Raw genomic sequence first — 12,564 nt, 5'->3', positions numbered from 1 at the left:
GCCCATCTCTAACCACAGGTATTGGGCCGCCTTGTCCCACCCTGGGGGCCAGGCAAAGGCTTCCTTCCCAGAGATCTGGGTCTGGGGGGCTGGGCTAGACTGGAGGGGATGATCATAGCCTGGGGGATACTTGTGCTTGTGGCGCACATCCCCATGTGGCGCCGAGCTCACCTCTCCCCTCCAGTGCCTCTGAGCTCCAGCGAACAAACAAGCAGGAAATTAACCCAGGATGGCAGCTGACCCTCAGCAGAACCCTGATCCGGTGCTCGTGTTACAGTGGGGGGATCTGCACCCCAGAGGCAGCCGCATTTACTCAGGGAGCCCCAAGAGAGGGCAGGGAGCAGCCTGAGCACAACCCAACAGGGATGCTCAACTGGCCAGGATGGAGACCTTCCCGGTGGGGCCATATGGCCGGGGAGCTATGGACATGCTGAATCAATGCAACAAACTGGGTGTCCTGAGACATGGGGAGAGGCTGGAGCCAGGAGCGTTTCAGTGCCCTCGGTGTCATGGCCACATGGGAGGTGAATGTGCCTGGTGGTGACCGCTGGCCTGAGATCCATGGCCCCTTGAGGAGCCAACAGTGGGTGGAGCCTGGGGGCCTCTCTGGGAACGTGGCTCCCCTGGGGCCCACCGGGATCATGGCCCCCCCGAGACACCCCCGGCTCATTGACTGTCACCCCACCGCAACCTTCACCTCCGGGAGCTGAGGACGAGGGAGGGAGGCAGCTGCTTCTCTGCGCTTGTCTTCTCACCCCCCCCCCAGGGGACCCCCGGCCCTACCCGCTTTGGTTCCTGGGGAGTGGGAGGTCCAGGAGTCCCAGCTACAATTGGCTCACCTGGGATTTGTTTTTTCTCCCAATCCAGTTTCGATTTGACCTGGAACAGCCCCCGCCCCCCAAGTGTGTGAGCGACAGGTGGTGCAATGCAGGGAGCAGAGCTCGACTGGTGGGGGCGGGGGTCCAGTTACAAGGAATCTAGGATTCCGGGAAGACGTGTGTCCCTCCACACACCCCTCAGAGAGGGGAAGTGGCTGGCAGAGCTGGCAACCCCTCACAGACCAACCCCCCACATTGCCCCTCCAGTCCCCCTTCCATCACCTCAAATGTAGCGCCCGCACCCAGTGTCTGTCCTCACAGCCCCTCCAACCCTGTATCCAGCCCACCAGTGTCACCAATCCACCTGCACCCAGCCCCCAACCCTGTTCCCAGCCCCCCAGTGTCCTCCAAACCCACCCTATGCCTGGCCCCCCCATCATATCCAGCCCACCAGTGCCCCTAATCCACCTGCACCCAGCCCCCCCATACCCAGCTCTGCCCTCCCATGGGCTGCACCTAATTTTTGATTTCCCCAAGGACAATAATTCATCCTCCTCCTGGGCAACCAAAATGGTATGGAACAGCTGCTGTATAAGGAGAGATTAATAAGACTGGGACTTTTCAGCTAGCTTGGAAAAGAGATGACTACGGGGGGATATGATAGAGGTCTATAAAAATCATGACTCATGTGGAGAAAGTGAATAAGGAAGTGTTATTTACTCCTTCTCATCACACAAGAACTGGGGGTCACCAAATGAAATTAATAGGCAGCAGGTTTAAAACAAACAAAAGGAAATATTTCTTCACACAACACACAGTCAACCTGTGGAACTCCTTGCCAGAGGATGTTGTGAAGGCCAAGACTATAACGGGGTTCAAAAAAGAACTAGGTAAGGTCATGGAGGATAGGTCCATCAATGGCTATTAGCTAGGATGGGGTCTTGACCCAAAAGAGGGGATTAAGGGGGGTCCCAAGGCTGTTGTGGGGTGTATGTATCAGGGTATTACCACCCCGACTTCTGCGCTGATGCTGGTGGCAGTGCTGCCATAAGAGCTGGGTTTCCAGCCAGGAGCCATGGAGCTTCCTGCAGCCCAGGGAGGTTCCAGGGGATGGGTCTGACCTGGCCCCAGGACCGGCCCGTGCAGTGGAAGAAGAAGTCCCATCCCTCCCCAGCCTGGCCAGGACTAGCATCTAGAGCCGGGTGCACGGTAAGAGCCCCCAGCCCTGTCCCTCCCGTACACCAGCCAAATTTCACAGGGGAGACCAGATTCCATGCTCCCTGATGCATTTTTCATGTCCATGAATTTAGTAGAGCCCTAGCTACAAATCTCTGGAGATCCCGTGGTAGCTCACTGGAGCGCGTGAAGGTCTCGCCAGTCATTGTTCAGGTAGTTGACATAAAACAAGGAGAAATGCAATCTCTGAAAGGACGTCTCACGGCTTCATAAAAAGAAGAACAGGAGGACTTGTGGCACCTTAGAGACTAACAAATTAAGTCTCTAAGGTGCCACAAGTCCTCCTGTTCTTCTTTTTGCGGATACAGACTAACACGGCTGCTACTCTGAAACCTTTCACGGCTTCATGTTCCTGGTAACCCTGGGCTGGATGGAAGAGACTGGTCCAAAGCGCCACAGGGATCTGGTCGCAAGTCTGGGCTCAGCACTTCTAAGGTTCTCCTCGGAGACTTCAGGTCTGTTATACCCCAAAGGACACTGCTGCCATCTGCTTTCTATCAGACACTTGTCACGAGGTGTTCTCTGGTTTCTCTGGTGCTTCAGATGCTGTCCAGGAGATGGCGGTGACGTAGCACAGATATGTCTCATTCAGCGAGACAAGATGGGTGAGTTAGTTTGTTTTATTTGGCTCAGCTTCTCCGGGTGAAAAAGACAAACTTTCCGAGCTCTTTTTCAGGTGAGATTCTCTCACGGGAGGATTTTTTCAGTTTCATCCTTTGCCAGTCATCATGTGTCTGTATTAACCTGCACAACTAATGAGAATTTGCCCTTTTAAGCAACAACTTTTAATACTTCAAAGCTGTACATGCTGGGTGCTTATACCTTTTCGTACTTCCTTCCTCCTTGTTCCCTGCAGTTCATCCCACTATCCGTGCGCACCCACCAGTCAAAAAGAAAACCCAAACAGAACCTTTCCAGTTCCTCTGAACGGGTCAATATGTTTCAATAGGTTTTTTTATTTCATTTTGTAGCATTGGGAGCATGCTGTAGAATAAGCCACACCAAATGGAAGGCACGGGACAGTAGTTTATCCACAGGTAGAGAATGTGCGTTGGATTCATAAAGACAGACAACAGTAGGGTTTCACATTGGAAGCGAAAATATTTGGCACGGATTTTGGTGACATCAGAAATCCCATTTATGAAACCTCCCCTTTTCTTTAGGTCAAAGCGCAGGTCATTTCTAACGGGTTTAAAGTGGCAAATTTCCAATCTTGACTGTGCAACCTAGTCTTGCTGTGCAATTATCTCTCAGGATACAATGTATCGATCTCCACCGGCAAACAGGCTCTTAGCTTTAGGATTGAACAGCTTGTCTACGTGGGGAAACTGAACAGGAGAGCGATAGTGGAGTAATTATACCGCAATATAGTTTCTCTGCTTTATACCACAACCAAGTGGTACAGAGTGGTCACATGGGGAATCATGCTGGCATTGCTAGAGCGATCTAATTATTCCCTGTAACTACGCTGGTAGATTTCCCCGTGTCGACACACTGACAGATGGCTGATCTTTGGTGAGTTCTTTAGCGCCTTAAGAAGACAGAGGAAAAATAAATGTACACATGGGTGGATTTCTTAAGAGCTTCCTGACTGACCGAAGTTTAAAGGTATTGGGATACACTTAGTTAAGGCAAAGGAAATTCATTTATATATTCCAGTTTCTAGCCACCTCCATCACTGGCCGTTTTAAAACCAGGGATGGGAAGTTGATCTAAAAGAACTGCCCTAGTCGAAGCAGGAATTAATTCAGGGAAGTCCTAGGGCCGGCGTTAGACAGGAGATCAGAGTAGATGCTAACAGTGGTTCATTCTGGCTTTATAATCTGTGAATCTATTCCTGGGAAAATTCAAATTCCAGCTTCAATTTAGCTGCATTTCTATAGCCCCTGTGTCTCACGTGTTGGGGGTGCACGGTCCCAGGATCCCCCAACACTGGTCACAGGGAGGCTAGGAGCCAGGACTCCTGGGTTCTCCCTGGCTCTAGCAGGGGAGTGGGGTCTAGGCCAGTCACCTCACTATCCTATTATCAGCTTTGATAGGATTTGGGCTAAGGCTTGGCCTAAGGCTTGGCCAAAGATGAGCTTCAGCAAGGCCTCAGGGAGTTTGTAGAGTAGTTCCAGGCACTCCCTAAGGATAGCCATGGTCTTGGTGGCTCTGACGCTGTAACTGACCTTCCCATCGACGATGCACACGTTCACTTTATTCTCCCCTTTCCCGGAGACAAAAACCATCTCGCCCCCATCACACTCAATGACCAGCCGGGCGTTCTCCTGCAGCCAGCCCAGTTCAGCGGAGAAATCCCTAATGGCCACGTTCAAGGCCTCCTTGACCTTCTCGGGAGTCCCTGACAGACCCCTCAGCTCCCTCTGCACGCCCTCCAGGTTCTCAACGCTCAGTGGTTGTTCAGAGAGATGCATCCTCTCCTGATACATCACCCAGCTCTTCACCTTCACCTCATAGCTGGGTTTCCCATCACAGCAGGTCACAGAGACCTCACAGTCCCCATCTTCGGAGATCAGCCGCAGCTTTGTCTCGTCCCAGGCAACACACATCCTGGTGTTCTCCCGGATGCACTCCGGCTCCTTGGGGAATTCCCTCAGCACCAGATCGAAGGAGCATCTCAGCTCCTCGGTCATCACCTCCCAGCACTCCAGCCTGTCCCGAATTCTCTGCAGGCTCTCCACACTCAGCCTTTGTGGGCGAGCGCGTAACCTCTCCCGATACACCGTCACCGTGGGCTCCTTCACCTCATAGCAGGGCTCCCCGTCGCCTTCAGACACAGTGATCTCGCATTCCCCCTGGCCCGACACAAACACCAGCTCGGTGTGGTCATGCCTGATCACCATCCGGGTGTTGCGCTGCACACACCGGGGCTCCCGGGGGAACTCCACCAGGGCCCGCTCAAAACCGGCTCCCAGCTCCTCGTCCAGCACCCCCCACTTCTCCAGCGCATCCCGCACACCTTGTAGGGACTTGGTGCTCAGCTTCTGGGGACGGGAGCATAACCTGGCCAGGTACACGTCCCCCGTGGGCTCTTGCACATGGTAGTGGGGTTCCCCATTGGTGTGGGACACTGTGATCTCACACCTGGCCGCCCCGGAGATGAACACCAGCCCCATCCCACCTGGGCACTGTCCCTGCAGGTCAATGACTAACTTGGTGTTGTTCTGCACACACAGGGGCTCCCAGGGGAACTCCTCCAGGGCCAGCTCAAAGCACCTTCTCAGCTCTGGGTTCATCAGTCCCCGGGACTGCAGTCGGCCCTGAGCTTTCTTTAGGTTCCCAACACTCAGCTGCTCTGGCCCCTTCCACCTTTCCACTTTCTGGATCCAGGGCTGCGGGGCAAAGCGGTACCAAAGACTCAGCAACACTTCTTTGGCAACAACGAACATCCTGAAGGGCCACTCGAGCCAATGGGCAGGAGGTCTGGATTCTCTGCGCAGCTCGGCGCCTGCAGATCGAGCTTGTGGGAATCTCTCAACCCCTCGGGTCCTGGTGGTGCGCTGCCTCAGCTCATGGGACATGTTCCGGAAGGACTTGGGTCCTCCAGCCCCGATCATGCTGAGCTACCAGCTATTCTTCACCTGAGTCCCTGAACCCTGGTTCTCTGGTGACGGTCTGAGGAGGGGTGTCATGCACGAGCTGCAGGGCTGGGAAATTCCTGCTTCGCCCATTGCCTGCTCCTTTTGGGATCTGGAAGATGAACAAGATCATCTCAGCTGGGGCTCGATGAGGAGGGACAAAGAGCTACTCGAATTGATACAGACAGATCCAGGGAGCTTTGTGATCAGGGCTGCTAACGGGGAGTTGGGAAGGGGAGTGGGAAGGGGGCAAGGTTCACTTGCTGTTCTTTAAAACCTGTACACTAAACTACATTCAAAACTTCTTGATTTAAACAAAACCCTTTCATTAACTAGGTAGCTGTAGGAGACAATGCAGGCAGAAGTCCAGCTGCAGAGTGGGGGCTATCCTGTTTATTGCGCTGAGTGCCACATGTCTGATTACCTGCCCTGTGGGCGGGTGGCGTATGTGTGCATTCGGTGCAAGGAGCTCCTGGCCCTCAGAGACCGCGTACGGGCTTTGGAGGCCAGGGTGGCGGAACTGGAAGAGCTAAGGGAGGCAGAGAGGTATGTGATGAGGGGTCTGCAAAATATGGCCTGTGGGCCATGTGCAGCCTGTCAGACCTCTTACTCTGGTCCTTGAGTTCTAGCCAGGGAGTGGGGTCTGGGGCTTGCCCCACTCCACGCGTGCAATAGCTCTGCATGGCTTCTGGAAGCAGGAGCAACCAGGGGGCTCTGAGCATGGGCCTGGCTCCATGGAGCAACTGGAGCCATTGTAAACCCGGCACTGCGTCCAGGGACTGCCTGCCAGACAGCGATAGACTCCAACTGTGAAGGCTCAGAAAACATCTAAAAAATCTGAGGGACTCACCAAAGGTCACGCAGATCCATTTTGCAGATAAGGGGCTGAGAGCAGGTGATCAAACTCTCTCTTGTGGGAACTGGGGGTTGCAATTTGCAGCCTGGAGGATGAAGGAGATGTACAATCCAGGGACCAGCAATCCACCTTCCACTCCACCTCAGACAAGTTCAATCAAATCTCCTGTGGTGAGACATGGCAGCATCCGCACAGAGTCACATGTGAGAGTGAGACAGGAAGTTCAGAGAACGGAAACCACAGAAGTAAGACACTGCTTAGGGCAGAGGACAGGCCTGGGTGCAGTGCACCCTTTCTTTGCCAAAATCAAAAACACAGACCTGAATTGAGAGCCTCCTCCAAAGACACAGGAGAATCTGTGTCTAAACACCTACCATGGTACATAAAGGGATTGGAAAATGCAATAGACACTGGACAAGATAAACTGTGTGAATGGAGGGCGTGGTATAAGGAATATACTTGGAAGCGCCCTCTGTCATAGATTTGCTGGTGTTTTGGTGTCTTTTACTGTGTCCTCTATGGGTCAAGACAAAGGAATTGATACTGATGGTAAATCCTTTGGAAATGTGTGACATACCTAATTTTTGGGAAAAACTTTTGTACATGCTAGGGATAGTAACAGGAAAGTCCCACGAGCATGCTGCTTCTCATCTTATACCTGTCAACAGGCTTAGTGCTTGGCACAGCAGCAAGAGCAGAACAGACCTAAACTGCTCCGTGGAAGGGGAAACTGAGGCACACCACCTCATGGCATTGGTGTCTAAATGCCAAGACACTTACACCTTAACAAATATTGCTATCTGCATCCTGTTAGCAATGCTACACCCCAAAATGCTTTCAGGTGTCCTGGGAACAGAAACCCAGAACTTGGCAAAGACACCTGTGAATAACATTACAATGTTCACGGACACTGGGTGGGTGTGTCACCGAAGCCAAACAGGAATTTTAGATATACTGCCTCTTCACTGGACAGTGACCAATCCTCTGACAGTAATCTCCAAGGGAGGTGTTATGGCATTCCGTATGCTTTATGAAAATATTGTTAGGAGATAGATATGCAGACCTGCCTGTAAAGGCCATGCTTTAAGAACGTAGGTAGCGGATTTGAAGGCACACGATGCTGCGCAGAGAGAGGAGTCTTGTGAGGCAATCCGGAGACAGAGGGATGAACTGCTGGGGAGAGTAGGAGATTTAGAGGAGACAGCCATCACCTTAACCACAGGGGGGCAGAGGAGGCCCTCAGAAGGAACTGTGACAATTGTAGGGGCAACGGGAGGGAGACACAGTTACCCCTGAGGCGGGGACAAAATCAAAGGAATCTGAGGGGAGGAGGAGATTATGTTGGGTTATAATAATGTGCTTAATCCGTTGGGAGATTTACACAAACTGGGACTTGTACTGGATTTAGCCAATTGGGTGTGTTTACTGGGGCAGACGCAGGACGGTCAGGGCTATACCATTCCTATGGGGATAGCCACTCTGACCATTAAAGCAGCACATGCCCTCCCACCATCCCCAGCAGGGTGGTAACACATCCCTGTGTGGGCTATGGATAACCTGGATTGTGGTAGGGGCAGCATGGAGGTACTGCTAGAGGGAGGGGACCCTCCCCCACAGAAACAATATCCTATTCCTCGGGGGGCATTGGCAGAGGTGGGGGCAACTCTTGGGGAATTGGAACAGAGGGGACTGATTAGAGCAGTTGCCTCCCCTTGTAATGCTGCTGTGTGGCCAGTGAGAAAGCCAAACGGTACCTGGCACCTCACTGTGGATTACAGGGCACTAAACGCTCTGGCCAATTCACCAGCCTCAGTAGTGGCAGCATACCCTGAAACGCTAGCCCGCATTGGACCCCAATTCCAAATTTTCACTGTGTTGGACATAGTGAATGGGTTTTGGTCTCTGCCACTAGCTACCTCATGTCAGTATTAAACTGCATTCCCATGGGAGGGCAGACAGTTCTGTTGGACAGTACCCAAGGGATATCGGGACTCCCCTGCAATTTTTCACAGATACATGAGACAGGCTCTGAAGGGGGTGGATTCAGCAAGGTGCGCACAATATGTAGACGACCTGTTGCTAATGTCACAGACAGAGGAGGAAGACAGGGAACTAACCGAGCAGGTCCTGCAAGCTTTGGCAAGAGCAGGGTTGAACGTCAGTGGGAAAACGGCTCAGATGGGACAGACAAGAGTGACCTACTTAGGAGTGGAAGTGTCCCAGATGGGAAGGGAAATCGATAAGGGACGGGTGCAACTGATCCAGTCCCTGCCACTGCCTACGGATGTTAAAAGCTTGCCAAGTTTTCTGGGTCTAACTGGATTTTGCAGGGATTTTGTGGCCAATGACACAGAAATAGCCCAGCCTCTATTTGACCTAACCCGAGCCTCAACTTGGGAGTGGTCAGAAGAGTGTCCTGAGGCAGTGAGAGTACTAAAGGAAAACCTGGCCAGTGTTCCAGTGCTGGCCTCCCCAGATGGGGAGAAACTCTTTTATCTGTACCCTTTGGTATCTGACACCACCATTGGTTGTGCATTAACACAGGAATATGGAGCAAAGGACCGAGCTGTGGCCTTTGCCTCTCGACTTTTGAGTGCTGTGGAACTGAAGTCTGGATGGGGTGAGAAGGTGCTGTTGTGCACCTACTGGGCGGTAGGGAAATTCAAATACCTCCTGGGAATGCAGAAAGTAATAGTCCGATCTCATCGTGACCCCCTGCGACTGCTAAACATGCGTACTATCTTACAGGGACAAGTGAGTGGGCAGCTTATTGCCAAATGGTTGCTGGCTCTACAGGCAGAAAACATGAAAGCAGGAAGTGTTAAAGACTCCTTTCTCCGTGCAACATTGTGTGCCTTCAAATCCGCTACCTAAGTTCTTAAAGTCTGGGTAGCTGGATTACACCTGGCTGGCACCGCACACCAACGTGAAGCCAGCCCAAGTAAAACCCAACATCAGGTGATTCGGGCGGCTAACCCCAATCAGGTAAAGGAGCGGACACTGGTATGGTTTTTGGATGGAAGTTGTAGGTATCGGGGGGACAGAAAACTGCAGGCTTAGCTGTTGTGGGAATCAGAGGAAATGAGACAGTCAGCACCATTGGTTTCTCACTAAAAGCAAGGTCAGCTCCGGAGGCAGAACTGACAGCCTTGCTAACAGCTTTAAATGAAGTGGATCCCAAATTTGAGCCAGACTGTTGGATGGTGGTAGATTCTGATTATGTATTTTGTGGGCGTCACGTCAATGCTGAGATGGTGGGCAGATAATCATTTCAGGGCAACAGATGGCTCCACAATCAAGCATGCTAACTGGTGGAAGCGAGTGGAGGAACTCAGTCACTGTTTTACACGGATCAATGAGGTAAAGGCAAAGGCACACAAGAAAACAGGACCCCTACGCAAAGGGAATAATCTGGCCGATGCAGAGACCAAGTGGGCTGCAACAGAGGCACCCCCACGGCCCTGGGAGCCAGAAGAGAGTGTGCCTGTAGCAGTGATAACCAGTAGTAGGTTTACCCGCTGTTTGGTGGCCGGAGGGAGGGGGAAGAGCGAAGCCTCAGCACGCTCGCCACTGATCTCACTGGGAGGGACACTATCACATCCTTGTTCTCCTGGATCTGGTCTCTGTTCCATCTCCACTGCTCTTCTGGGTCTTCTCCTGCTTTTCTGACTATTTGTCCTTCAGCAACTCCTTGACAACCTTGAAACTTTTTTAACCCAATGTTTTTCAAATCAGGTGTTTCATGAAAGCTGACAACGGTTCTTGAACAATGTCAGTTTGGATGAGTTGGCATTTTCTGACCAAAAAAAAAAGTCAAACCATTGCTAACCACGACTACGCATTTCTCGTATTTTTGTGAATTTTGCATCATTTGTCATTTCTAACCACCTCTCTTCATTTCCCATTTTTAATAAATGATCAACATTTTGTATAGTTTATAATCTTTCTTTGCTGTGACATATTCCAGAGGCCCAGACCTGTTCTTCAGAGACAAAGACACACTGGTGCCCCAGGCAGGTATCAGCATAATCAAACGAACTATCATGGACTATCACCTAGTTACGCGGCCATTCTTTGGAAGCAGAGCCGGCTCTAGGATTTTTGCCGCCCCAAGCAAAAACAATTTTGGCAGCCCCCCCCATTTTTTTCTTACCCCACCCCCGGCCCCGCCTCAACTCCACCCCTTCCCCAAATCCCCAGCCCTGCCTCCTCCCCCCAGGCTCTCAAGCCTAGGAGGGAGGGAGGGAGGGGGAGAAGCGGCGCCCGCGCCGCGGCCATTCAGAGTCTCCTCCTCCCTCCCAGGCTCTCAAACCTGGGAGGGAGGGGGAGCAGCGGCGCACGAATCAGCTGTTTCACGCACGGCCCGCTCCCGCTCGGGATCTCCCCCTCCCTTCCAGGTTTGAGAGCCTGGGAGGGAGGGTGAGCAGTGGCACGCGAATCAGCTGTTTCGCGCGCCGTGGTGCGCAAGCGGCAGCAGCGGAGGTGAGCTAGGACGGCCGGGGCACGTTTTTAGGGGCGGCAGGGGCGGCATTCTGGCACCGGCCATGCCGCCCCTAAAAATGTGCCGCCCCAAGCACCAGCGTGTTTTGCTGGTGCCTAGAGCCAGCCCCGTTTGGAAGGTAGAAGGATGTGAACAAGAACTTTACATATTGGCAACAGAAATAGCTGCACGTCCTGTCTAAACAGACTGTCTGTCTGTCACCTAACCCCAGCTGGAGATAATCCTCAAAGAGGGGGAATTGTATACAAATAGAGAACACACACAACACAAATTACTTCTCTCCCCTAACAGTAAGGATAATTAACCATTGGAACAATTTACCAAGGGTCGTGGTGGATTCTCCATCATGGGCAATTTTTAACATCAAGATTGGATGTTTTTCTAGCAAATCTACTCTAGTTCAAACAGGGATTAATTCGGGACAGTTCTACTGCTTGTGTTATACAGGTCATCTGAGATTCTCACAGAGATCCCTTCTGGCCTTAGAATCTAGAAGTCTATGATAGCCCGAGATCCACTACTGCCAATTCCAGATGTACATAAATCATGAAAGTAATGAAATTTGCTTTAAAAATGTTGGGTTCTTTTTTGTTGCCTTCTGGATTGTGAGTCTTTAGAGAGAACTCGAGTCACAATTTTAAGCTTTTTGCCATGAAACTGTCAGCTAGAAACTTGCTTAAAAATAACACAACAGAAAGCTGAGATTCTCATATCAGCTGATTCCAAGAACTGGGGAAGAGAAGGGGGTGGGGAAGCAGGGGCAGGGGGAAGAGGCAGTGGGGAAGAAAGGGGGTGGAATGGGGAAGAGAAGGGGGTAGGAAAAGTGGGAATGGGGGAAGAGGCAGTGGAGAAGGAAGTGGGTGGGATGGGGAGGCGATGGAACCGTGGGGAAGGGGCATGGGATGGGGAAAAGAAGGGGATGGGGGAAGTGGAGGTGGGGGGCGCAGGGACAGGGGGAAGAGGCAGTGGTGAAGGAAGGGGGTGGAGCGGGGAGGAGATGGAGCGGTGGGGAAGGGGCGTGGGATAGGGGAAGACAAGGGGATGAGGGAAGAGAAGTGGATGGAGGAAGCGGGGGCAGCGGGAAATGGGGACAGGAGGGAAGGAAGGGGTGGAGCGGGGAGGAGATGGAGCAGTGGGGAAGGGGCGTGGGATAGGGAAGAGAAGGGGATGGGGAAGAGAAGTGGATGGAGGAAGCGGGGGCAGCGGGAAGCGGGGACAGGAGGGAAGGAAGGGGGTGGGATGGGGAGGAGATGGAGCGGTGGGGACGGGAAGGGGATGGGGGATGCGGGGGCAGGGGGAAGAGGCAGTGGCGAAGGAAGGGGGTGGAGCGGGGAGGAGATGGAGCGGTGGGGAAGGGGCGTGGGATAGGGGAAGACAAGGGGATGGGGGAAGAGAAGTGGATGGAGGAAGCGGGGGCAGCGGGAAATGGGGACAGGAGGGAAGGAAGGGGTGGAGCGGGGAGGAGATGGAGCAGTGGGGAAGGGGCGTGGGATAGGGAAGAGAAAGGGATGGGGAAGAGAAGTGGATGGAGGAAGCGGGGGCAGCGGGAAGCGGGGACAGGAGGGAAGGAAG

The 12,564-nt window shown here is 52.7% G+C and overlaps 2 protein-coding genes across 2 annotated transcripts in view; one reads left to right on the top strand and one right to left on the bottom strand.

Annotated features, from left to right (window-relative positions):
- The window catches only part of LOC122173274 (zinc finger protein RFP-like), a 90,466-nt gene that overhangs the window by 38,171 nt on the left and 39,731 nt on the right, over nt 1–12,564 (top strand). The gene's annotated exons all lie outside the window — the stretch shown is intronic.
- LOC122173272 (uncharacterized) lies at nt 3,938–6,657 on the bottom strand. Its single transcript, XM_042847460.2, has 2 exons — nt 6,486–6,657; nt 3,938–5,747 (listed from the first exon to the last, which is right to left on the bottom strand). The coding sequence occupies exon 2, from the start codon at nt 5,612–5,614 to the stop codon at nt 4,070–4,072; it is 1,545 nt and encodes a 514-aa protein (XP_042703394.2). The 5' UTR covers nt 5,615–5,747; nt 6,486–6,657; the 3' UTR covers nt 3,938–4,069.

Source organism: Chrysemys picta, chromosome 12, assembly GCF_011386835.1.
Source record: "Chrysemys picta bellii isolate R12L10 chromosome 12, ASM1138683v2, whole genome shotgun sequence".
Classification (NCBI taxonomy): Eukaryota; Metazoa; Chordata; order Testudines; family Emydidae; genus Chrysemys; species Chrysemys picta.
The sequence above is the reverse complement of the archived record's forward strand: the minus strand, read 5'-3'. Positions and strand labels throughout refer to the sequence as shown.

Bases quoted from the DNA above. Each gene is read 5' to 3' on its own strand.
- LOC122173272 (XM_042847460.2), bottom strand. From the start codon at position 5,614: ATGATCGGGGCTGGAGGACCCAAGTCCTTCCGGAACATGTCCCATGAG.